At 54.1% G+C, this 27,396-nt stretch overlaps 1 protein-coding gene across 3 annotated transcripts in view; it reads left to right on the top strand.

The window, feature by feature from the left end:
- The window catches only part of CLPB (ClpB family mitochondrial disaggregase), a 56,189-nt gene that overhangs the window by 5,748 nt on the left and 23,045 nt on the right, over positions 1–27,396 (top strand). For all 3 annotated transcript variants that reach the window (XM_069971908.1, XM_069971907.1, XM_069971906.1), the window contains exons 4-6: positions 6,479–6,582; positions 15,475–15,603; positions 24,395–24,492. In XM_069971908.1, the coding sequence (XP_069828009.1) occupies positions 6,479–6,582; positions 15,475–15,603; positions 24,395–24,492 (331 nt within the window). The remainder of the gene's footprint in view (positions 1–6,478; positions 6,583–15,474; positions 15,604–24,394; positions 24,493–27,396) is intronic.

The following is a 27,396-nucleotide window of genomic DNA, read 5'->3' as shown; positions in this document are numbered from 1 at the left end:
GTTGGGTCGTGATCACATTTGTGCAGTACACAGAACCTACATTTTGGCGCTGAGTCACATGACGGTGGCGGCGGCCACTTCCTTATCATGGAGGAGCAGCAGTATTGTACGCGGCGCGGCTCATCACTGCAGGGTCTGTATTGTCCTCATCGGACGTGTGTGAGCGGAGCCGGACACACTGGACTGGAGAAAGAAGTGGAGTGTGATCAGCACTGTTCCCCCCCCCCCCCCATATATCATGTGACACTCCTTTACCTGAGTGACGTCCCTGAGCTGTCGCCATGATGACATCACGGATCTGACTTCCATTAATCTGGATTCTGATAATCCAGCAGAACTGAAAGAACTCAACTGTTGTGCCAAAGATGTGCCCGCGTCGTCCACGGCCGGTGCCCCCCAGACCCCCCCGCCGGCCGGGCTGAGCCTCATTTCCTCCGCTCCCCGGCAGGCTTCATTAGAGGTCACAGCCGGCTGTCCCTCTGTAGAGCCATCTTGGTTGAGTGGTCCCAGCTGCCCGGCCGCACTGCTGAGATACACGTGGACCCTCGTCTCTATTGACCGGCTCCCCATGTGTGAATGTATAGTGGGATCAATAGCGGAATCCGGCAGCTTCTGCCCCCCCCCCCCCCCAAACAAGAGAAACTTTATTATCTGTTCCATGAATAATTAGACACCTCAGAAAGCTCCGGATTACTCAACCCTCAGCGTCCGATACTACAGACGGTAATCACTGTATACATCGCTATATACACCGCTGTCTATGGGAGGAGACACACTGACAGTGATCACAGGCTGCACTGCTGTCTATGGAGAAGGAGAAATACTGACAGTGATCACAGGCTGCACTGCTGTCTATGGAGGAGGAGAAACACTGACAGTGATCACAGGCTGCACTGCTGTCTATGGAGGAGAAACACTGACAGTGATCACAGGCTGCACTGCTGTCTATGGGAGGAGAAACACTGACAGTGATCACAGGCTGCACTGCTGTCTATGGGAGGAGGAGAAACACTGACAGTGATCACAGGCTGCACTGCTGTCTATGGAGGAGAAACACTGACAGTGATCACAGGCTGCACTGCTGTCTATGGAGGAGAGGAAACACTGACAGTGATCACAGGCTGCACTGCTGTCTATGGAGGAGAGGAAACACTGACAGTGATCACAGGCTGCACTGCTGTCTATGGAGGAGAGGAAACACTGACAGTGATCACAGGCTGCACTGCTGTCTATGGGAGGAGAGGAAACACTGACAGTGATCACAGGCTGCACTGCTGTCTATGGAGGAGGAGAAACACTGACAGTGATCACAGGCTGCACTGCTGTCTATGGAGGAGGAGAAACACTGACAGTGATCACAGGCCGCACTGCTGTCTATGGGAGGAGGAGAAACACTGACAGTGATCACAGGCTGCACTGCTGTCTATGGAGGAGGGGAAACACTGACAGTGATCACAGGCTGCACTGCTGTCTATGGAGGAGAAACACTGACAGTGATCACAGGCTGCACTGCTGTCTATGGAGAAGGAGAAATACTGACAGTGATCACAGGCTGCACTGCTGTCTATGGGAGGAGGAGAAACACTGACAGTGATCACAGGCTGCACTGCTGTCTATGGAGGAGGAGAAACACTGACAGTGATCACAGGCTGCACTGCTGTCTATGGGAGGAGAAACACTGACAGTGATCACAGGCTGCACTGCTGTCTATGGGAGGAGGAGAAACACTGACAGTGATCACAGGCTGCACTGCTGTCTATGGAGGAGGGGAAACACTGACAGTGATCACAGGCTGCACTGCTGTCTATGGGAGGAGGAGAAACACTGACAGTGATCACAGGCTGCACTGCTGTCTATGGAGGAGGGGAAACACTGACAGTGATCACAGGCTGCACTGCTGTCTATGGGAGGAGGAGAAACACTGACAGTGATCACAGGCTGCACTGCTGTCTATGGGAGGAGGAGAAACACTGACAGTGATCACAGGCTGCACTGCTGTCTATGGGAGGAGGAGAAACACTGACAGTGATCACAGGCTGCACTGCTGTCTATGGAGGAGAAACACTGACAGTGATTACAGGCTGCACTGCTATCTACGGAGGAGAAGAAACACTGACAGTGATCACAGGCGGCACTGCTGTCTATGGAGGAGAAACACTGACAGTGATCACAGGCTGCACTGCTGTCTATGGAGAAGGAGAAATACTGACAGTGATCACAGGCTGCACTGCTGTCTATGGGAGGAGGAGAAACACTGACAGTGATCACAGGCTGCACTGCTGTCTATGGAGGAGGAGAAACACTGACAGTGATCACAGGCTGCACTGCTGTCTATGGGAGGAGAAACACTGACAGTGATCACAGGCTGCACTGCTGTCTATGGAGAAGGAGAAATACTGACAGTGATCACAGGCTGCACTGCTGTCTATGGGAGGAGGAGAAACACTGACAGTGATCACAGGCTGCACTGCTGTCTATGGAGGAGAAACACTGACAGTGATCACAGGCTGCACTGCTGTCTATGGGAGGAGGAAGAGAAACACTGACAGTGATCACAGGCTGCACTGCTGTCTATGGAGGAGAAACTGACAGTGATCACAGGCTGCACTGCTGTCTATGGAGGAGAAACTGACAGTGATCACAGGCCGCACTGCTGTCTATGGAGGAGGAGAAACACTGACAGTGACCACAGGCCGCACTGCTGTCTATGGGAGGAGGAGAAACACTGACAGTGATCACAGGCTGCACTGCTGTCTATGGAAGAGGAGAAACACTGACAGTGATCACAGGCTGCACTGCTGTCTATGGAGGAGGAGAAACACTGACAGTGATCACAGGCTGCACTGCTGTCTATGGGAGGAGGAGGAGAAACACTGACAGTGAGCACAGGCTGCACTGCTGTCTATGGGAGGAGAGGAAACACTGACAGTGATCACAGGCTGCACTGCTGTCTATGGGAGGAGGAAAAACACTGACAGTGATCACAGGCTGCACTGCTGTCTATGGAGGAGAAACTGACAGTGATCACAGGCTGCACTGCTGTCTATGGAGGAGAGCAAACACTGACAGTGATCACAGGCTGCACCGCTGTCTATGGGAGGAGACACACTGACAGTGATCACAGGCTGCACTGCTGTCTATGGAGGAGGAGAAACACTGACAGTGATCACAGGCTGCACTGCTGTCTATGGAGGAGGAGAAATACTGACAGTGATCACAGGCTGCACTGCTGTCTATGGGAGGAGAAACACTGACAGTGATCACAGGCTGCACTGCTGTCTATGGGAGGAGAAACACTGACAGTGATCACAGGCTGCACTGCTGTCTATGGAGGAGAGGAAACACTGACAGTGATCACAGGCTGCACTGCTGTCTATGGAGGAGAGGAAACACTGACAGTGATCACAGGCTGCACTGCTGTCTATGGAGGAGAGGAAACACTGACAGTGATCACAGGCTGCACTGCTGTCTATGGGAGGAGAGGAAACACTGACAGTGATCACAGGCTGCACTGCTGTCTATGGGAGGAGGAAGAGAAACACTGACAGTGATCACAGGCTGCACTGCTGTCTATGGAGGAGAAACTGACAGTGATCACAGGCTGCACTGCTGTCTATGGAGGAGAAACTGACAGTGATCACAGGCCGCACTGCTGTCTATGAAGGAGAGGAAACACTGACAGTGATCACAGGCTGCACTGCTGTCTATGGAGGAGAGGAAACACTGACAGTGATCACAGGCTGCACTGCTGTCTATGGAGGAGAAACACTGACAGTGATCACAGGCTGCACTGCTGTCTATGGGAGGAGAAACACTGACAGTGATCACAGGCTGCACTGCTGTCTACGGAGGAGAAGAAACACTGACAGTGATCACAGGCTGCACTGCTGTCTATGGAGGAGGAGAAACACTGACAGTGATCACAGGCTGCACTGCTGTCTATGGAGGAGAAGAAACACTGACAGTGATCACAGGCTGCACTGCTGTCTATGGAGGAGAAGAAACACTGACAGTGATCACAGGCTGCACTGCTGTCTATGGAGGAGAAGAAACACTGACAGTGATCACAGGCTGCACTGCTGTCTATGGAGGAGAAGAAACACTGACAGTGATCACAGGCTGCACTGCTGTCTATGGGAGGAGAAACTAACAGTGATCACAGGCTGCACTGCTGTCTATGGGAGGAGGAAGAGAAACACTGACAGTGATCACAGGCTGCACTGCTGTCTATGGAGGAGAAACTGACAGTGATCACAGGCCGCACTGCTGTCTATGGAGGAGGAGAAACACTGACAGTGACCACAGGCCGCACTGCTGTCTATGGGAGGAGGAGAAACACTGACAGTGATCACAGGCTGCACTGCTGTCTATGGAAGAGGAGAAACACTGACAGTGATCACAGGCTGCACTGCTGTCTATGGAGGAGGAGAAACACTGACAGTGATCACAGGCTGCACTGCTGTCTATGGGAGGAGGAGGAGAAACACTGACAGTGAGCACAGGCTGCACTTGTATCTATGGGAGGAGAGGAAACACTGACAGTGATCACAGGCTGCACTGCTGTCTATGGGAGGAGGAGAAACACTGACAGTGATCACAGGCTGCACTGCTGTCTATGGAAGAGGAGAAACACTGACAGTGATCACAGGCTGCACTGCTGTCTATGGGAGGAGGAGAAACACTGACAGTGATCACAGGCTGCACTGCTGTCTATGGGAGGAGGAGAAACACTGACAGTGATCACAGGCTGCACTGCTGTCTATGGGAGGAGAGGAAACACTGACAGTGATCACAGGCTGCACTGCTGTCTATGGAGGAGGAGAAACACTGACAGTGATCACAGGCCGCACTGCTGTCTATGGGAGGAGGAGAAACACTGACAGTGATCACAGGCTGCACTGCTGTCTATGGAGGAGTGGAAACACTGACAGTGATCACAGGCTGCACTGCTGTCTATGGAGAAGGAGAAATACTGACAGTGATCACAGGCTGCACTGCTGTCTATGGGAGGAGGAGAAATACTGACAGTGATCACAGGCTGCACTGCTGTCTATGGAGAAGGAGAAATACTGACAGTGATCACAGGCTGCACTGCTGTCTATGGGAGGAGACACACTGACAGTGATCACAGGCTGCACTGCTGTCTATGGGAGGAGGAGAAACACTGACAGTGATCACAGGCTGCACTGCTGTCTATGGGAGGAGGAGAAACACTGACAGTGATCACAGGCTGCACTGCTGTCTATGGGAGGAGAGGAAACACTGACAGTGATCACAGGCTGCACTGCTGTCTATGGAGGAGGAGAAACACTGACAGTGATCACAGGCCGCACTGCTGTCTATGGGAGGAGGAGAAACACTGACAGTGATCACAGGCTGCACTGCTGTCTATGGAGGAGGGGAAACACTGACAGTGATCACAGGCTGCACTGCTGTCTATGGAGAAGGAGAAATACTGACAGTGATCACAGGCTGCACTGCTGTCTATGGGAGGAGGAGAAATACTGACAGTGATCACAGGCTGCACTGCTGTCTATGGAGAAGGAGAAATACTGACAGTGATCACAGGCTGCACTGCTGTCTATGGGAGGAGACACACTGACAGTGATCACAGGCTGCACTGCTGTCTATGGGAGGAGGAGAAACACTGACAGTGATCACAGGCTGCACTGCTGTCTATGGAGGAGGAGAAAAACTGAGTGATCACAGGCTGCACTGCTGTCTATGGAGGAGAAGATATAATGTATAACGATTACACTTGTCCCATGTTGCAGTGTGGCAGTGTATTCTCTCTGCTGTATGATGATACATATCCCATGATGCAGTGTATTCTCTCTGCTGTATGATGATACATATCCCATGATGCAGTGTATTCTCTCTGCTGTATGATGATACATATCCCATGATGCAGTGTATTCTCTCTGCTGTATGATGATACATATCCCATGATGCAGTGTATTCTCTCTGCTGTATGATGATACATATCCCATGATGCAGTGTATTCTCTCTGCTGTATGATGATACATATCCCATGATGCAGTGTATTCTCTCTGCTGTATGATGATACATATCCCATGATGCAGTGTATTCTCTCTGCTGTATGATGATACATATCCCATGATGCAGTGTATTCTCTCTGCTGTATGATGATACATATCCCATGATGCAGTGTATTCTCTCTGCTGTATGATGATACATATCCCATGATGCAGTGTATTCTCTCTGCTGTATGATGATACATATCCCATGATGCAGTGTATTCTCTCTGCTGTATGATGATGCATATCCCATGATGCAGTGTATTCTCTCTGCTGTATGATGATACATATCCCATGATGCAGTGTATACTCTCTGCTGTATGATTATACATATCCCATGATGCAGTGTGGCAGAGTGTTCGCTCTGTTGTGTGATGACTGTTGTGCACAGTAGATTGTCAGCTCCTCGGCCCTCACCCGCCTGTTCTTTCTCATCGCAGTATCGTCCGGTCCCTGCTGCGCGCCGGAGCCGACCCCAACCTGGGCGATGAGTTCTCCAGCGTCTACGAGGTGGCCAAGGAGAAAAACCTGCACTCTCTGGAAGGTAAGACGGGTGTGAGTGATGGAAAGGACCTGTCCTCTTAAAGGGGATCTCCACCCTTCATCTCACAGGTTGTAGGAATCCAGGATTAGAGAAAAAACATAAGTGATTTGTTCCAGAAACAGCGCCACCCCTGTTCTGAGGTTGTGTGTGGCATTACAACTCTGTTCATAAGCTGCAATACCAGATACAAACTGAGGACAAGAATGGCGCTGTAGTTGTACTTTTTCTAGGCCTGTAAACCCCCTTTATATTGGGTTGCATTAGGGCATCCACTCCAGTCACACCCACAGCTGCAATCAGATCCCATAATGCATTTCACTGCATAGACACTAGTGTGTGCAGACACTGAACCAGCAGGGTGTGCACATATAATGGATGGGGCACTTGTCCCATGAAGCTGAACTTTGGATGCAGCTCTGGATGTGATTGGAGTAGAATACATAACTGTATTGTGCAGATAAACTTGTGTTCCCATAATTAGGAGAAGTTTAGGGATCCTGACACAGAGTAGCGAACCCTCAGCAGTGTCCAGGAGGCCATGTGACACATTCCCTTTGTATGTGGCAGCAGGTGGGGTGAGGGTACCCCCGAGGAGAATGCCATAGTGTACACGTCCCGTGAACGAGGAGCGGTCGGGGTCTGGCGTTTGCCGTCATCTAACATCCCTGTCAGCCGCCTTCTCCTCTTTGTAAATAAAGCGTCCCCTGCGCGCAGAGCGGTGATTATTATGGAAATGCTCCGCCGCCGCCTGCTTTACGGCCATTTATTTTACTGCAGAATAATCTGATACTTGTCAGGAGCAAAGTGTAACATCTCCATCAGCCGGACGGAGCCGATCACTCACTGCCAGCCGCAGAGAATCGCTGCCGGCTAACGGCGATCACACAGAGACTGTAACTACAACCGCACAGAGACGTTACCGACAGCTGACCCGCGACCGCACAGATACCGTAACTGCGATCACACAGAGACCGTAACTACGTCCGGACAGAGACATCACCACCAGCTAACGGCAATCACACAGAGACGTTACCTGCCAGCTAACAGCGATCACACAGAGACTGTAACTACAATCGCACAGAGACATCACCACCAGCTAACGGCGATCACACAGAGACTGTAACTACAATCGCACAGAGACATCACCACCAGCTAACGGCAATCACACAGAGACTGTAACTACAATCACACAGAGACATCACCACCAGCTAACGGCAATCACACAGAGACTGTAACTACAATCACACAGAGACTGTAACTACAATCACACAGAGACTGTAACTACAATCACACAGAGACATCACCACCAGCTAACGGCAATCACACAGAGACTGTAACTACAACCGCACAGACGTTACCGACAGCTGACCCGCGACCGCACAGATACCGTAACTACGATCACACAGAGACCGTAACTACGTCCGCACAGAGACATCACCACCAGCTAACGGCAATCACACAGAGACGTTACCTGCCAGCTAACGGCGATCACACAGAGACATCACCACCAGCTAACGGCGATCAAACAGAGACTGTAACTACAATCACACAGAGACATCACCACCAGCTAACAGCAATCACACAGAGACTGTAACTACAACCACACAGAGACGTTACCTGCCAGCTAACGGCGATCACACAGAGACTGTAACTACAATCACACAGAGACATCACCGCCAGCTAACGGCGATCACACAGAGACTGTAACTACAATCACACAGAGACATCACCGCCAGCTAATGGCGATCACACAGAGACTGTAACTACAATCACACAGAGACATCACTGCCAGCTAACGGCGATCACACAGAGACTGTAACTACAATAACACAGAGACATCACCGCCAGCTAACGGCGATCACACAGAGACTGTAACTACGACCGCACAGAGACATCACCGCCAGCTAACCGCGATCACACAGAGACTGTAACTACAACCACACAGAGACGTTACCTGCCAGCTAACCGCGATCACACAGAGACTGTAACTACGACCGCACAGAGACGTTACCGCCAGCTAACCACAATCACACAGAGACTGTAACTACAACCACTCAGAGACATCACTTCGACCCCACAGAGACATCACGTCACATTGCGTCCCCATCCTGCCCCTGTCCTGTGTGGCGCCCCCCTCCTGTCCCCTGTCCTGTGTGGTGTCCCCCCTCCTGTCCCTGTCCTGTGTGGCGCCCCCCTCCTGTCCCCTGTCCTGTGTGGCGCCCCCCTCCTGTCCCCTGTCCTGTGTGGCGCCCCCCTCCTGTCCCCTGTCCTGTGTGGCGCCCCCCTCCTGTCCCCTGTCCTGTGTGGCGCCCCCCTCCTGTCCCCTGTCCTGTGTGGCGGCCCCCCTCCTGTCCCCTGTCCTGTGTGGCGCCCCCCTCCTGTCCCCTGTCCTGTGTGGCGGCCCCCTCCTGTCCCCTGTCCTGTGTGGCGGCCCCCTCCTGTCCCCTGTCCTGTGTGGTGTCTCCATCCTGTCCTGCCCTGTGTGGCGCCCCTCTCCTGCCTCTGTCCTGTGTGGCGCCCCCATCCTGCGCCTGTCCTGTGTGGCGCCCCCATCCTGCGCCTGTCCTGTGTGGCTCCCCCCTCCTGTCCCTGTCGCGAGTGGTGCCCCCTCCTGTCCTCGTTACAACAGGCACCCCCTCCTGTCCCTCTCCTGTGTGGCGCCCCCCCCTCTTGTCCCTGTTGCCAGTGGCGCCCTCCTCCTGTCCCTGTCACATGTGGCGCCCCCTCCTGTCCCCTTTACAACAGACGCCCCCTCCTGTCCCTCTCCTGTGTGGCGCCTCCTCCTGTCCCTCTCCTGTGTGGCCCCTCCTCCTGTCCCTCTCCTGTGTGGCGCCCTCCTCCTATCCCTCTCCTGTGTGGTGCCCTCCTCCTGTCCCCGTTGCGAGTGGCGCCCCCTCCTGTCCCCTTGACAACAGACACCCCCCTCCCGTCCCTCTCCTGTCCCCGTTGCGAGTGGCGCCCCCTCCTGTCCTGTGTAGCGCCCCTTCCTGTCCTTTGTGGCGCCCCCCTCCTGTCCCCGTTGCGAGTTGCGCCCCCTCCTGTCCCCGTTACGACAGGCGCCCCCCTCCCCACACACATATTTCTATTTCATAAAAGCATCTAAGCTGCGGCATCACCAGAAATATATTAGAGACATTTGCGCGGCCGGCAGCGGGCTGATATTTTCCAGGCGTCCCGGTGATGGATGGGCGGCGCGGCTCCCCCTGACGCTTTATCGAGTTTGCCATCATAATGCCCCGCTCCGGTATTTCTTACAGATGATGACTGAGCTGTCATGGAGGCCGGGCGGGGGGGAGCAGACGCCCCATAATAATAAGACTTTAATCTCTTTACCGCTCTCCTGCCTAGTATCTGAGATTCATCTTCCCTGACACACAGCGCTCATCCTGCACCAGGGGCCCGTTAACCCTTTGTGGGGCCACAGCCCCCCTGCCCCTCCCCCACCGTGCAAAAAGTTTACTACCTCACACACCGACTCTGCCACACTCTCTTCTCACTTTCCATCCTGTTAATTGTAAAATCATTAAGTCTGTGGCCCTTTAAGACTGCAAGTAAATGGGGTGACCTGTCACAGGGGAAAGGTGGGGGACCAGGACGGCTTCATCATCCAGGGGTTCCAGGATCATACAGGATCTGTCACCCAGCTTTCCCAGAATCCTTAGTGACACTATACAAGCCGCTGCCATCATACAGGATCTGTCACCCAGCTTTCCCAGAATCCTGAGTGACGCTATACAAGCCACTGCCATCATACAGGATCTGTCACCCAGCTTTCCCAGAATCCTGAGTGACACTATACAAGCCGCTGCCATCATACAGGATCTGTCACCCAGCTTTCCCAGAATCCTGAGTGACGCTATACAAGCCACTGCCATCATACAGGATCTGTCACCCAGCTTTCCCAGAATCCTTAGTGACACTATACAAGCCGCTGCCATCATACAGGATCTGTCACCCAGCTTTCCCAGAATCCTCAGTGACACTATTCAAGCAGCTGCTATCATACAGGATCTGTCACCCAGCTTTCCCAGAATCCTTAGTGACACTATACAAGCAGCTGCCATCATACAAGATCTGTCACCCAGCTTTCCCAGAATCCTTAGTGACACTATACAAGCAGCTGCCATCATACAAGATCTGTCACCCAGCTTTCCCAGAATCCTTAGTGACACTATACAAGCCGCTGCCATCATACAAGATCTGTCACCCAGCTTTCCCAGAATCCTGAGTGACACTATACAAGCCGCTGCCATCATACAGGATCTGTCACCCAGCTTTCCCAGAATCCTTAGTGACACTATTCAAGCAGCTGCTATCATACAGGATCTGTCACCCAGCTTTCCCAGAATCCTTAGTGACACTATACAAGCAGCTGCCATCATACAAGATCTGTCACCCAGCTTTCCCAGAATCCTTAGTGACACTATACAAGCAGCTGCCATCATACAAGATCTGTCACCCAGCTTTCCCAGACTCCTTAGTGACACTATACAAGCCGCTGCCATCATACAAGATCTGTCACCCAGCTTTCCCAGAATCCTGAGTGACACTATACAAGCCGCTGCCATCATACAGGATCTGTCACCCAGCTTTCCCAGAATCCTTAGTGACACTATTCAAGCAGCTGCCATCATACAGGATCTGTCACCCAGCTTTCCCAGAATCCTTAGTGACACTATACATGCAGCTGCTATCATACAGGATCTGTCACCCAGCTTTCCCAGAATCCTGAGTGACACTATACAAGCCGCTGCCATCATACAGGATCTGTCACCCAGCTTTCCCAGAATCCTTAGTGACACTATTCAAGCAGCTGCCATCATACAAGATCTGTCACCCAGCTTTCCCAGAGTCCTTAGTGACACTGTACAAGCCGCTGCCATCATACAAGATCTGTCACCCAGCTTTCCCAGAGTCCTTAGTGACACTATACATGCAGCTGCCATCATACAAGATCTGTCACCCAGCTTTCCCAGAATCCTTAGTGACACTATACATGCAGCTGCCATCATACAAGATCTGTCACCCAGCTTTCCCAGAATCCTTAGTGACACTATACAAGCCGCTGCCATCATACAGGATCTGTCACCCAGCTTTCCCAGAATCCTTAGTGACACTATACAAGCCGCTGCCATCATACAGGATCTGTCACCCAGCTTTCCCAGAATACTTAGTGACACTATACATGCAGCTGCCATCATACAAGATCTGTCACCCAGGTTTCCCAGAGTCCTTAGTGACACTATACAAGCAGCTGCCATCATACAGGATCTGTCACCCAGCTTTCCCAGAATCCTTAGTGACACTATACATGCAGCTACCATCATACAGGATCTGTCACCCAGCTTTCCCAGAATCCTTAGTGACACTATACATGCAGCTACCATCATACAGGATCTGTCACCCAGCTTTCCCAGAGTCCTTAGTGACACTATACATGCAGCTGCCATCATACAAGATCTGTCACCCAGCTTTCCCAGAATCCTTAGTGACACTATACATGCAGCTGCCATCATACAGGATCTGTCACCCAGCTTTCCCAGAGTCCTTAGTGACACTATACATGCAGCTGCCATCATACAGGATCTGTCACCCAGCTTTCCCAGAATCCTTAGTGACACTATACATGCAGCTGCCATCATACAAGATCTGTCACCCAGCTTTCCCAGAGTCCTTAGTGACACTATACATGCAGCTGCCATCATACAGGATCTGTCACCCAGCTTTCCCAGAATCCTTAGTGACACTATACATGCAGCTGCCATCATACAGGATCTGTCACCCAGCTTTCCCAGAATCCTTAGTGACACTATACATGCAGCTGCCATCATACAAGATCTGTCACCCAGCTTTCCCAGAGTCCTTAGTGACACTATACATGCAGCTGCCATCATACAAGATCTGTCACCCAGCTTTCCCAGAATCCTTAGTGACACTATACATGCAGCTGCCATCATACAGGATCTGTCACCCAGCTTTCCCAGAGTCCTTAGTGACACTATACATGCAGCTGCCATCATACAGGATCGGTCACCCAGAATCCTTAGTGACACGTATGGATAACAAAGCAGGAAACTGGTGTCCACCACTGTTATCATACGGGATCTATCACCCAGCTTTCCTAGAGTCCTGAAGGGCAATAGATAAGGGGTAACCTGTGTTGCAGAGCAAACAGCATCTATCACCCAGCCTTTCCTACTTCTGAATGGTAAAGCTGCTGCTTCTCTTCACAGTCAAGCAGATTTGATAGTCAGAGCTCTGGGAAAGCTGGGTAGCTGAAGCTGTATAGCCATTTCAGCACTTATAGCTGTTATTACCCAGCTTTCCTAGACTTCTGAATGGTAAATCTTCCTGGTAATATAGCAACACTGCAAGAGCATAACTGGGCAGAAGTGTTCAGGATTCTGGGAAAGTTGGGTGATCAGCACACATATAAGGCACTATACCCATCCTATGTTGTTGTTCAGCAGTCTGGGAAAGCTGGGTGACGACTGTACAAGCAGTTACAGCTATCACTCAGCTTTCCCATGGTTCTGAATGGTAATGTATATAGCTGTGCACCCCTTTCTCCAATATCACTGCATTAGTAGGCAGGTTGGTTACTCAGGAGTCTGGGAAAGCTGGGTGCTGGTTACTGTAGGAGGTGACAGGGCTCTCTGAGTTGTGGATGGGGCAGTTACCTTCCATCTTCTTCCCCATCGCAGTCTTATGAGTAGGGTTGTTATTCAGGAGTCTGGGAAAGCTGGGTGCTGGGCTGATGTGTTATGCAGAGTCCTGTGCTGTATACCACCCCCGGCAGGTGAATGTGGCCCCCAGGGCCGGTGCTCATCATTGATCAGTTCCTGCAGCTGCTGATCATCCACCCGTGTAATCGACTGGTTAGCAGGAGGTGATGGAGAGCGCCCCCTGGGGGCAGCATCTGTCCTGTGTGACCACCCAGCGGGGTAAGAGACACCACACCTGCAGCCTGGGCCTGTCTATTCATTAGAGAGAGAGACGCCTGTTACTGCTCCCCGGTATCAGCCAATCCAATCCGGGGGGGGGGGGGGGGGGGGGGGTGACTGTAGGACAGGTATATACAATCTATTACTCTCTGGTATCAGCCACGTCAGGCTGGGGGGGAGGTGACTGTAGGACAGGTATATACAATCTATTACTCTCTGGTATCAGCCATGTCAGGCTGGGGGGGAGGTGACTGTAGGACAGGTATATACAATCTATTACTCTCTGGTATCAGCCATGTCAGACTGGGGGGGGAAGGGAGGTGACTGTAGGACAGGTATATACAATCTATTACTCTCTGGTATCAGCCATGTCAGGCTGGGGGAAGAGGTGACTGTAAGACAGGTATATACAATCTATTACTCTCTGGTATCAGCCATGTCAGGCTGGGGGGGGGGGGGGGGTGACTGTAGGACATGTATATACAATCTATTACTATCTAGTATCAGCCATGTCAGGCTGGGGGGGGTAGGACAGATATATACAATCTATTACTCTCTGGTATCAGCCATGTCAGGCTGCGGGAAGAGGTGACTGTAAGACAGGTATATACAATCTATTACTCTCTGGTATCAGCCATGTCAGGTATATACAATCTATTACTCTCTGGTATCAGCCACGTCAGGCTGGGGGGGAGGTGACTGTAGGACAGGTATATACAATCTATTACTCTCTGGTATCAGCCATGTCAGGCTGGGGGGGAGGTGACTGTAGGACAGGTATATACAATCTATTACTCTCTGGTATCAGCCATGTCAGACTGGGGGGGGAAGGGAGGTGACTGTAGGACAGGTATATACAATCTATTACTCTCTGGTATCAGCCATGTCAGGCTGGGGGAAGAGGTGACTGTAAGACAGGTATATACAATCTATTACTCTCTGGTATCAGCCATGTCAGGCTGGGGGGGGGTGACTGTAGGACAGGTATATACAATCTATTACTCTCTGGTATCAGCCATGTCAGGCTGGGGGGTATATACAATCTATTACTCTCTGGTATCAGCCATGTCAGGCTGGGGGGTATATACAATCTATTACTTTCTGGTATCAGCCATGTCAGGCTGGGGGGTATATACAATCTATTACTCTCTGGTGTCAGCCATGTCAGGCTGGGGGGTATATACAATCTATTACTCTCTGGTATCAGGCTGCTCCTGTAGATTGGTGCAGACCTTCCTCCTCTGATGATCCGATGGATTGTATCACTGCTGATCCTCAGATCCCGGGTGTGTGACCCGCAGGGGTGAGAGGTTGAGAGGCCAAAGAGCCCCCGGGCAGGAGAGTAATGGATTCTCTCCCTCTAATCACCGGCTAATGTTCGCTTTGTGGCACTGCGTGCTCTGTAATGATCCTGGGAGCGCAGCGTGATGGAAAGCGACATCTACAGCCATCAGCCACAACATTAATACCCCCGGACCGGCACCAGGGTTATTTACTGCGGCCGTCAGAGGGTTTATGTTCCAGCTCATGGATATGTGTAATATGTCCAGCCTGCTGCTGCAGCGCCATCTAGTGACAGGGGGGGCCATGAAAAATATAACACACACAGATTATATATATATATATAATCACAAATATAACACACACAGATAGAGATATATCTATCTATCTATGATCAGAAATATAACACATCTAGGTGTACTACTGTGTTCTCCTATATATGAAGGTCGTATTATCCCTCCATCCATCCGGCCACAGCTTCCTGCTCGCAGGAACTCTGCCGGCCGCCACTATGGAGGGATTCCAGCCAGTGCTGGCAGTATATGGGGGGCTTATATAACAATGGTGTATATATCAGTGATATGAGGAGGAGGATTATGATCGTTATTGTGATGAATGATGATGATGATGATGATGATGATGTGACTTCTCTCTGCTCTTCCTGCAGTTCTGGTCACTCGGGAGGACGACTTCAGTAACCGGCTGAATAACCGCGCCAGTTTCCGGGGCTGCACCGCACTGCACTACGCTGTCCTGATGGATGATTATGGGACGGTCCAAGCGTTACTGGAGGGGGGTGAGTGACATCTGTGTCTGTGCCAGGAAGGTGTACTGCAGCTGTTATGTCCAGACTAGTGCTCTGTGGGCACTGCCGGGGCCGCCTCCTCCTCTGCTCTGTGGGCACTGCCGGGGCCGCCTCCTCCTCTGCTCTGTGGGCACTGCTGGGGCCTCTTCTCCTCTCTGTGGGCACTGCCGGGGCCGCCTCCTCTGCTCTGTGGGCACTGCCAGGGCCTCCTCCTATGCTCTGTGGGCACTGCCGGGGCCTTCTCCTCCTCTGCTCTGTGGGCACTGCCGGGGCCGCCTCCTCCTCTACTCTGTGGGCACTGCCTGGGCCGCCTCCTCTGCTCTGTGGGCACTGCCGGGGCCGCCTCCTCCTCTGCTCTGTGGGCACTGCCGGGGCCGCCTCCTCCTCTGCTCTGTGGGCACTGCCGGGGCCGCCTCCTCCTCTGCTCTGTGGGCACTGCCGGGGCCTCTTCTGCTCTGTGGGCACTGCCGGGGCCGCCTCCTCTGCTCTGTGGGCACTGCCGGGGCCTTCTCCTCCTCTGCTCTGTGGGCACTGCCGGGGCCTTCTCCTCCTCTGCTCTGTGGGCACTGCCGGGGCCGCCTCCTCCTCTGCTCTGTGGGCACTGCCGGGGCCGCCTCCTCCTCTGCTCTGTGGGCACTGCCGGGGCCGCCTCCTCCTCTGCTCTGTGGGCACTGCCGGGGCCGCCTCCTCCTCTGCTCTGTGGGCACTGCCGGGGCCGCCTCCTCCTCTGCTCTGTGGGCACTGCCGGGGCCGCCTCCTCCTCTGCTCTTTGGGCACTGCCGGGGCCTTCTCCTCTCTGCTCTGTGGGCACTGCCGGGGCCTTCTCCTCCTCTGCTCTGTGGGCACTGCCGGGGCCTCTTCTGCTCTGTGGGCACTGCCGGGGCCTCCTCCTCTGCTCTGTGGGCACTGCCGGGGCCGCCTCCTCCTCTGCTCTGTGGGCACTGCCGGGGCCTCTTCTGCTCTGTGGGCACTGCCGGGGCCTCCTCCTCTGCTCTGTGGGCACTGCCGGGGCCTCCTCCTCTGCTCTGTGGGCACTGCCGGGGCCTTCTCCTCCTCTGCTCTGTGGGCACTGCCGGGGCCTTCTCCTCCTCTGCTCTGTGGGCACTGCCGGGGCCTTCTCCTCCTCTGCTCTGTGGGCACTGCCGGGGCCTTCTCCTCCTCTGCTCTGTGGGCACTGCCGGGGCCTCCTCCTCTGCTCTGTGGGCACTGCCGGGGCCTTCTCCTCCTCTGCTCTGTGGGCACTGCCGGGGCACCTTTCCTGTATAGAGATTTGGGTAGTGACCCCAGTGGTCGGAGGTCGCCCTCTCTTTGCATAGGGCTTCAGGTGGCGGCAGGAGGGAAGGTGTCGCTTGGCTGGTCTTTACCTATTGTCCTTCACTTCCTCTCCACCTGCCCATCTGATGCCCCCGGGGCCCGCTCCTCGCCCTCCTCATTCTCCTCACCCTCGGGGCACAAGCCATTAACCGGCCACTTAAACAGGCGTCTGGAGTGCGGGGGAGGGGGCGCTCTTCTCTGTGACTCACTTGACCTCTGGTGACCAGTTCACGACCGTGGGGGGGGGGGGGGGGGGGGGGCGTCCTGGCAGCCCATTAACCCCTTCATCTCCGTCCCGGCACAGATGGGGCCCCCGGGGGCTGTTTATCCTGCTCCTATCTTCTCCATTACACCTGTCACTGTACACAGAGGTGTCTAGACCCACAGATGGCGCCTCCTCCTCCTCCGCCTGGTTAACCTGGATTCCGGTGCGGGAGACGCTCAGGCATCTACGGTGACAGCTGCCGGGCGTCATCCCATCCCGGTGCCCACAGGGGGCGTCACCCGGGTCCCTATACGCTGTATAGTCTCTTTCCCTCAGTGTCAGTTTTTACTGTTGCCCTGTCCCTGGATCGGAGCTATAGCAGCTGGCGATGACATCATCATCAGCTGTGAACGGCCGGGCTGCAGTGCAGGGGTTAATGTCCTGGCGGTCGCTGTGATGTCACACAGTCTCGGCGCTCCGAGCTTTATATGGATTTAATCATCGCGGCCGCAGTTTATGGCTCCGCAGAAAGAATCAATACAGGTTTTATAACTGCAACGACCCCGGCTCTGCTATACCACCATAAGTGCGGGTTATATCGTCTGGGAGAGGAAGAGATCTCTGATCGACACAGGTCCTCCAGGGGTCGTCACCCGGCATGTGCCATTCAGGGGTCTGGGGGAGCTGTGCCCTCACCCCTCTTAGTATTGTCCGTGTTGGTTGTCACCCGGCATGTGCCATTCAGGGGTCTGGGGGAGCTGTGCCCTCACCCCTCTTAGTATTGTCTGTGTTGGTTGTCACCCGGCATGTACCATTCAGGGGTCTGGGGGAGCTCTGCCCTCACCCCTCTTAGTATTGTCCGTGTTGGTTGTCACCTGGCATGTGCCATTCAGGGGTCTGGGGGAGCTGTGCCCTCACCCCTCTTAGTATTGTCTGTGTTGGTTGTCACCCGGCATGTACCATTCAGGGGTCTGGGGGAGCTGTGCCCTCACCCCTCTTAGTATTGTCCGTGTTGGTTGTCACCCGGCATGTGCCATTCAGGGGTCTGGGGGAGCTGTGCCCTCACCCCTCTTAGTATTGTCCGTGTTGGTTGTCACCCGGCATGTGCCATTCAGGGGTCTGGGGGAGCTGTGCCCTCACCCCTCTTAGTATTGTCCGTGTTGAATGTCACCTGGCATGTACCATTCAGGGGTCTGGGGGAGCTGTGCCCTCACCCCTCTTAGTATTGTCCGTGTTGGTTGTCACCCGGCATGTGCCATTCAGGGGTCTGGGGGAGCTGTGCCCTCACCCCTCTTAGTATTGTTCGTGTTGGTTGTCACCCGACATGTGCCATTCAGGGGTCTGGGGGAGCTGTGTCCAGGGCCGTTTCTAGGGGCGGGGGAGCCGGGCCACCGCACGGGGCGCCCACAGCTAGGGGGCGCCCTGCGGCACCCGACAGAACCCAGCCCGCAGCCCCCGCATCCTCAGGGCTGGTTGGGGGATCTGGAATCTTAAGTTCCAGATCCCCTGGCCAGAGCAACCTTTAGCTGTGCGTACGCATGCACAGCTAAAGGAAACAGTGCTGGGGCAGAGACAGCGGCTTCCTGTGCAGGCGGCCTCTGTATGACAGGACAGCTGCCTGCATCGGAAGTCTGAAGAGGACGGGACTCACCAAGAAGAGGAGCTGGAGGCAGCAGGGTGACAGGTGAGTATCTGGTGGGGGATCCAGCACAGAGGGAGACCCGATATGTCCCGATAATCCCGCCTCCCCGCGATAAGCCCCGCCCCTCGCGCCAAAGTCTACATGTCATCCAGCTCTCCCAGTATCCTGTATGTCAGTGTATAATAGAGGTCACCCAGCTCTCCCAGTATCCTGTATGTCAGTGTAATGGAGGTCACCCAGCTTTCCCAGCATCCTGTATGTCAGTGTGTAATGAAGGTTACCCAGCTTTCCCAGTATCCTGTATGTCAGTGTAATGGAGGTCACCCAGCTTTCCCAGCATCCTGTATGTCAGTGTAATGGAGGTCACCCAGCTTTCCCAGTATCCTGTATGTCAGTGTATAATGGAGGTCACCCAGCTTTCCCAACATCCTGTATGTCAGTGTATAATGGAGGTCACCAGCTTTCCCAGCATACAGTTTGGGACTTTATAAGTGGGAAAAGGGGAAGGAAGTTGCTGGAAATGTGCGGAGCCTGAGATGTCTGTCTGGCAGGTCCTAAAGAGATGAATTGTAGCTGCAAGAAACCGTCATGGAGGTCTGGGCCGGAAGGAGAGGAAAAGGGAACATGACCGTCAGATCAAACAAGACGTCACCTGTGAGTCCCTGTATGATGATTTTGTATTCAGTGGAACATTATTTGGCAGGGGTGCATCACTGTTCAATGCCGCAATACACACACTGCTTCTTTCTAATAACCCGAATCTTGATAAAAGCTCCCCTTCCTTTCCCATGGCTAAACTGAAAGAGGGGGGGCGGGGGGGGGCACTTCATCAAGATCCGCCCTGTTGTCAAAATTACCTAGAAACTGCCCTGGCTGTGTCCTCACCCCTCTTAGTATTGTCCGTGTTGGTTGTCACCCAGCATGTGCCATTCAGGAGTCTGAAGGATGTTGGGGGTCATTCTCTGTCTGGGCAGTGATGGGGGTCATTCTCTGTACAGGCAGTGGTGGGGGTCATTCTCTGTACAGGCAGTGGTGGGGGTCATTCTCTGTACAGGCAGTGATGGGGGTCATTCTCTGTACAGGTAGTGGTGGGGGTCATTCTCTGTACAGGCAATGATGGGGGTCATTCTCTGTACGGGCAATGATGGGGCTCATTCTCTGTCCGGGCAGTGTTGGGGGTCATTCTCTGTTCTGGCAGTGGTGGGGGTCATTCTCTGTTCTGGCAGTGGTGGGGGTCATTCTCTGTTCTGGCAGTGGTGGGGGTCATTCTCTGTTCTGGCAGTGGTGGGGGTCATTCTCTGTTCTGGCAGTGGTGGGGGTCATTCTCTGTTCTGGCAGTGTTGGGGGTCATTCTCTGTTCTGGCAGTGTTGGGGGTCATTCTCTGTCCGGGCAGTGTTGGGGGTCATTCTCTGTCCGTGCAGCTTTAAGGTTCATTCTCTGTACAGGCAGTGATGCAGGGCCCTAAGTGTGGCTATTGACAGGGGCCCCGGAAGCCAGGAATCTTAAAGACAAATAGCGCTGCGGCCGGAGTTAATAAAACGTGAGTAATGGGGCGCTGTCACTGCCAGAAACTTTTTTCAATAGCAACGACAGAAACATATTTCCCCAATGAGTGAGTGTCCTCAGCTGCGGCACCGCGCCCGCTCCTCATTTATCAAATATTATAAGAGGCCACGGCTAATGCCTCACTGAGGGAGGGGGGGGAGGCCGGGGGGGACCAGGTGCCTCCCCCCCATATCACACTGTGGGTGGTGACTAATTACCCGCTCTATTAAGGGGTCTTAAGGTTGTAGACCCTTCGGCGGGAGCACAATGAGGCGCCTGATCCTGCACGGCATAGGGGACTATTGTCTGCCTGTCCTCCCCCGTGCTGACCGCTGCCGCGAGTGCTGAGAGGCTGCTGCTACCCTGGAAAAGTCCACTAATCCGGCATCTGATATGGCCTCTTAAAGGAGTTATCCAGCGTTAGAAAAACATGGTGACTTTCTTCCGGAGACAGCACCGCTCTTGTCTCCAGTTTGGGTGCAGGTTTTGAAGCTCCGATCCATTGAAGTGAATGGAGCTTAACTGCAAACCTCACCTGACCTGGAGACAAGAACGGTGCTGTCTCTGGAAGAAAGTGTTGGTCTAACGCTGGGTAACCCCTTTAAGGCTGTCACACCCCTGTGATGTCAGCAGGCCTGTGACATCACCCATCGCCATTGCGCTATTTTTATTCCAGGCCGGATTATCAGGATTTCAGAGTCTATCCGGTATGTCCAGTAATCCGGCATCTGTCCTCTTCAGTGATCATTCAAGGAAATTCAAGGGATTTTACAGACCTGAGAACACAGGGAGCGGGGCCAAATACCGGATAAGGAAAGACCTTAGCTCTGCTCATCCTGAGCCTCCTGCTTTATGAATACAATGCCAGAATTGCAGTAACCATTGACACAGTGAGATCAGTAACTGAGGACGAACAAACCTCCACATTGGGGAGTGCAGCCCTATTTATTACACCTCTAGTGCGTGGCAGCCTCCCCTCTCTCTTGTACTGCCCGGTGCCGGTTGCCCCTCTCTCTCTGTTTCCCTCTCTCTTGTACTGCCCAGGTCCGGCTGCCCCCTCTCTCTTGTACTGCCCGGGCTGGCTGCCCCCCCCTCTCTCTCTCTCCCTCCCTCTCTCTTGTACTGCCCGGGGCCGGCTGCCCCCTCTCTCTTGTACTGCCCAGGTCCGGCTGCCCCCTCTCTTGTACTGCCCGGGGCCGGCTGGCCCTCTCTCCCTCTCTCTTGTACTGCCCGGGGCCGGCTGGCCCTCTCTCCCTCTCTCTTGTACTGCCCGGGGCCGGCTGCCCCCTCTCTCTTGTACTGCCCGGGGCCGGCTGCCCCCTCTCTCTTGTACTGCCCGGGGCCGGCTGCCCCCTCTCTCTTGTACTGCCCGGGGCCGGCTGCCCCCTCTCTCTTGTACTGCCCGGGGCCGGCTGCCCCCTCTCTCTTGTACTGCCCGGGGCCGGCTGCCCCCTCTCTCTTGTACTGCCCGGGGCCGGCTGCCCCCTCTCTCTTGTACTGCCCGGGGCCGGCTGCCCCCTCTCTCTGTCTTGTACTGCCCGGGCCGGCTGCCCCCTCTCTCTGTCTTGTACTGCCCGGGCCGGCTGCCTCCTCTCTCTCTCTTGTACTGCCCGGGCCGGCTGCCCCTCTCTCCCTCTCTCTTGTACTGCCCGAGCCGGCTGCCCCTCTCTCTTGTACTGCCCGGGGCCGGCTGCCTCCTCTCTCTCTTGTACTGCCCGGGGCCGGCTGCCCCCTCACTCTCTTGTACTGCCCGGGGCCGGCTGCCCCCTCACTCTTGTACTGCCCGGGGCCGGCTGCCCCCCCCCTCTCTCTCTCTCTCTCTCTCTCTCTCTCTCTCTCTCTCTCTCTCTCCTCTCTCTCTCTCTCTCTCTCTCTCTTGTACTGCCCGGGCCGGCTGCCCCCTCTCTCTTGTACTGCCCGGGCCGGCTGCCCCCTCTCTCTTGTACTGCCCGGGCCGGCTGCCCCCTCTCTCTTGTACTGCCCAGGCCGGCTGCCCCCTCTCTCTTGTACTGCCCGGGCCGGCTGCCCCCTCTCTCTTGTACTGCCCGGGCCGGCTGCCCCCTCTCTCTTGTACTGCCCGGGCCGGCTGCCCCCTCTCTCCCTCTCTCTTGTTCTGCCCGGGCCGGCTGCCCCCTCTCTCTCTTGTACTGCCCGGGGCCGGCTGCCCCCTCTCTCTCTTGTACTGCCCGGGGCCGGCTGCCCCCTCTCTCTCTTGTACTGCCCGGGGCCGGCTGCCCCCTTTCTCTCTTGTACTGCCCGGGCCGGCTGCCCCCTCTCTCCCTCTCTCTTGTACTGCCCGGGCCGGCTGCCCCCTCTCTCCCTCTCTCTTGTACTGCCCGGGGCCGGCTGCCCCCTCTCTCTTGTACTGCCCGGGGCCGGCTGCCCCCTCTCTCTTGTACTGCCCGGGGCCGGCTGCCCCCTCTCTCTTGTACTGCCCGGGGCCGGCTGCCCCCTCTCTCTTGTACTGCCCGGGGCCGGCTGCCCCCTCTCTCTTGTACTGCCCGGGGCCGGCTGCCCCCTCTCTCTTGTACTGCCCTGGTCGGCTGCCCCCTCTCTCTTGTACTGCCCGGGGCCGGCTGCCCCCTCTCTCTTGTACTGCCTGGGCCAGCTGCCCCCCTTCCTCGCCGCTGACACGTGTTATTTATGGAGGTGTAATATTGGCCGGCTGCTGGTTTGGCGTGGCCGATCGATACTTCCCTCACCGGTCGGGTCCTATCAATTATTGCGGCAATTAGTCAAGTCGTCAAAACCATTAACAGGGGATTAAGCTAATATTGTATCGCGGCGCGGATCGATGGCGAGGACGGCCAGAGCGCAGGATAGATGTGCGGCCTCTGGGCTGTCATCAGCCGCTGCCGGCCGGGGACACGTTAGCATCGCGCTCACCGCTTCACTATCAGTCAGCGAGCGGCCGCCCCGTCCTCTGATCAATGGCCTCCATATCCCGGACACTTTATGGGACGCACTTAACCCTCACACGGCCGGAGGGGATCAATATCCGAGCAGAAGAATAATGACCCCCGCTCCCACCACTCATTGTCTCATCCCGTGGAGACCCCCCTCTATAATGGGCCGCTCACCGCTGACAGCATCTCCGCCTGCTGCCATTCAGTGTGGCTGCTGGAGATTACATCCATAGACCCTCACAGCTGAGGCTCCGTTACAGTGTGTCAGTGCAGGGAATCACAGCTGAGGGTCTGTTACAGTGTATCAGTGCAGGGAATCACAGCGAAGGGTCTGTTATAGTGTGTCAGTGCAGGGAATCACAGCTGAGGGTCTGTTATAGTGTGTCAGTGCAGGAAATAACAGCTGAGGGTCCGTTACAGTGTGTCAGTGCAGGGAATCACAGCTGAGGGTCTGTTATAGTGTGTCAGTGCAGGGAATCACAGCTGAGGGTCTGTTATAGTGTGTCAGTGCAGGAAATCACAGCTGAGGCTCCGTTACAGTGTATCAGTGTAGGGAATCACAGCGAAGGGTCTGTTATAGTGTGTCAGTGCAGGGAATCACAGCTGAGGCTCCGTTACAGTGTATCAGTGTAGGGAATCACAGCGAAGGGTCTGTTACAGTGTATCAGTGCAGGGAATCACTGCTGAGGATCTGTTACAGTGTATCAGTGCAGGGAATCACTGCTGAGGATCTGTTACAGTGTATCAGTGCAGGAAATCACAGCTGAGGGTCTGTTACAGTGTGTCAGTGCAGGGAATCACAGCTGAGGGTCTGTTACAGTGTGTCAGTGCAGGGAATCACAGCTGAGGATCTGTTACAGTGTATCAGTGCAGGTGAACACTGCTTTGATCTATTGTAGCAAACCCTCAGCTGTGAGAAGTGCTTGCCTATGGGGTGCTGTATACAGGTGAGAACCCTCAGGGGCTGTCCCCCAGCTTCTGGTGCTGTGTAGAGTGACCTCCTCTTCCTGGGTCTCAGTCCAGCTGTGCAGGTGTCAGTACTCACTGTAGTGCTGGCATTCTGCTCATGATTTGGGAGGCCCTGGCTGAGCAGGATAGAAGTGACTACATGAGATGAGTGGGATGTATATGACCCCTGTGACCCCCCCCCCCCCTCTCTCCCCTCCCAGGTGCGGACCCCATGCAGAAGAATGAGATGGGGCACACGGCTGTGGACTATGCCCGGGAAGGAGAACTGAAGAAGATGCTGAAGGAGTGGGAGACCAAGGTGAGGGGGACCAGATGTATATATACAGGGGTGGGGTGTATACATATATATACTGATGCAGCCCGGGACCCTGTACTATAGAAGGCACCTACTGGCTTAGCTATATGAACCACACGACCCTGCGGCCTTTAAGCTGGAAGCTGAACCTGAAGCCCTCTCCTTATAGTGTCAGGTGGATAAGTATAGCCCCCCCCCCCCCCCATAGTGTCAGGTGGATAAGTATAGATGCCCCCCCCCCCATAGTGTCAGGTGGATAAGTATAGATGCCCCCCCCCCCCCCATAGTGTCAGGTGGATAAGTATAGATGCCCCCCCCCCCATAGTGTCAGGTGGACAAGTATAGCCGCCGCCCCCCCCCCAATAGCGTCAGGTGGATAAGTATAGACCCCCCCTATAGCGTCAGGTGGATAAGTATAGACCCCCCCCACCCCCCCATAGCGTCAGGTGGATAAGTATAGACCATTCCCCAAATAGTCAGGTGGATAAGTATAGACCCCCCCCCCATAGCGTCAGGCGGATAAGTATAGACACCCCCCCTATAGCGTCAGGCGGATAAGTATAGACCCCCCCCAATAGAGTCAGGTGGATAAGTATAGACACACACCCCATAGCGTCAGGTGGATAAGTATAGACACACCCCCCCCCCCCCCCATAGCGTCAGGCGGATAAGTATAGACACCCCCCCCCCCTATAGTGTCAGGTGGATAAGTATAGACACCCCCCCCCCCCCAATAGCGTCAGGCGGATAAGTATAGACCCCCCCCAATAGAGTCAGGCAGGCGGATAAGTATAGACACCCCCCCCTATAGCGTCAGGCGGATAAGTATAGACCCCCCCCCCTATAGTGTCAGGTGGATAAGTATAGACACCCCCCCCCCCCCCCAATAGTGTCAGGCGGATAAGTATAGACCCCCCCCCCCCCCCCCAAATAGAGTCAGGTGGATAAGTATAGACACGCCCACCCCCCCACCCCCCCTATAGTGTCAGGTGGATAAGTATAGAAGTATAGACACCCCCCCCGCCCCCATAGGGTCAGGTGGATAAGTATAGACCTCCCCCATCATAGCGTCAGGTCGCTATACCTATAGACCTCCCCCCCCCCTTTGTAGCATCAGGGACCATGTACTGTTATATACTGATAACTGCTTATGGTGCACTTACCCAACATCCTGTGTGTATATAGAGTCCATGTACTGTTATATACTGATAACTGCTTATAGTGCACTCACCTAACATCCTGTATATAGAGTCCCTGTACTGTTATATACTGATAACTGATTATAGAGCACCTACCTAATATCCTGTGTGTGTATAGAGTCCATGTACTGTTATATACTGATAACTGCTTATAGTGCACCTACCCAACATCCTGTGTGTATATAGAGTCCATGAACTGTTATATACTGATAACTGCTTATAGTGCACTCACCTAACATCCTGTATATAGAGTCCATGAACTGTTATATACTGATAACTGCTTATAGTGCACTCCCATAATGCTGCCTGATCTGGAGGAATCGCTCACACTACAACTCCCAGCATCCCCCTGTACATTGTGGATTATGTATCTGGCTCATAAATAAGCGATCACCGCAGACGCAGGGAGAGGACCTGTTTGCCGCCGTATTTCTCTCGGCGCAGGAGATGAATCTGCTTATAAAGCGTTGGCGCTGTGTGACGGGCGGGTGATGAACGGCTGGCTGACGGGGACAGGCGGCTGGCAGGTAGCGTTCTGTATCCGCCGCTCTGCTGGGACTCCCCCGGAATTTATGGCTCATTTTAATCACAGACGAGAATGAATAGACAGGAGTATTTAATGCCAGGCCGGGACGGGCGCTTTATGTGCTCACCGCCGCCGCCACAACAGCAGCGCCGTACATTTACATTTGTTGTGTTTATCTCTGCGCTGATAAATGATGGGAGCGAAACCGGAGAACCGAGGCCTGAGGGTACACAGGGGGCGATGGGAGTGCCCACATATATGGTTATATGGCCGCAGTGCAAACATATATACCCCTGTATAGCTATATGCCCCTGGTACCCACATATATAGCCCCCTGTATAGTTATATGGTCGCAGTGCCCACATATAGCCCCCTGTATAGTTATATGCCACTGGTGCCCACATATAGCCCCCTGTATAGTTATATACCACTGGTGCCCACATATAGCCCCCTGTATAGTTATATGCCACTGGTGCCCACATATATAGCCCCCTGTATAGTTATATGCCACTGGTGCCCAAATATAGCCCCCTGTATAGTTATATGCCTCTGGTACACACATATATAGCCCCCTGTACAGTTATATGGCCGCAGTGCCCACATACACTCATCGGCCACTTTATTAGGTACACCTGTCCAACTGCACGTTACCACTTAATTTCTAATCAGCCAATCACATGGCGGCAACTCAGTGCATTTACGCATCTAGACATGGTCAAGACAATCTCCTGCAGTTCAAACCGAGCATCAGTATGGGGAAGAAAGGTGATGTGAGGCCTTTGAACGTGGCATGGTTGTTGGTGCCAGAAGGGCTGGTCTGAGTATTTCAGAAACTGCTGATCTACTGGGATTTTCACGCACAGCCATCTCTAAGGTTTACAGAGAATGGTCCGAAAAAGAAAAACCATCCAGTGAGCGGCAGTTCTGTGGGCGGAAATGCCTTGTTGATGTCAGAGGTCAGAGGAGAATGGAAAGACTGGTTCCAGCTGATAGAAAGGCAACAGTGACTCAAATAGCCAACCGTTACAACCAAGGTAGGCAGAAGAGCATCTCTGACCGCACAGTACACAGTATGGGCTACAGCAGCAGAAGACCACACCGGGGGCCACTCCGCTCAGCTAAGAACAGGAAACTGAGGCTACAATTTGCACAAGCTCATCGAAATTGGACAGTAGAAGATTG

Source organism: Dendropsophus ebraccatus, chromosome 5, assembly GCF_027789765.1.
Source record: "Dendropsophus ebraccatus isolate aDenEbr1 chromosome 5, aDenEbr1.pat, whole genome shotgun sequence".
Taxonomy (NCBI): Eukaryota; Metazoa; Chordata; class Amphibia; order Anura; family Hylidae; genus Dendropsophus; species Dendropsophus ebraccatus.
This window is presented reverse-complemented; position numbering and strand designations above follow the sequence as displayed.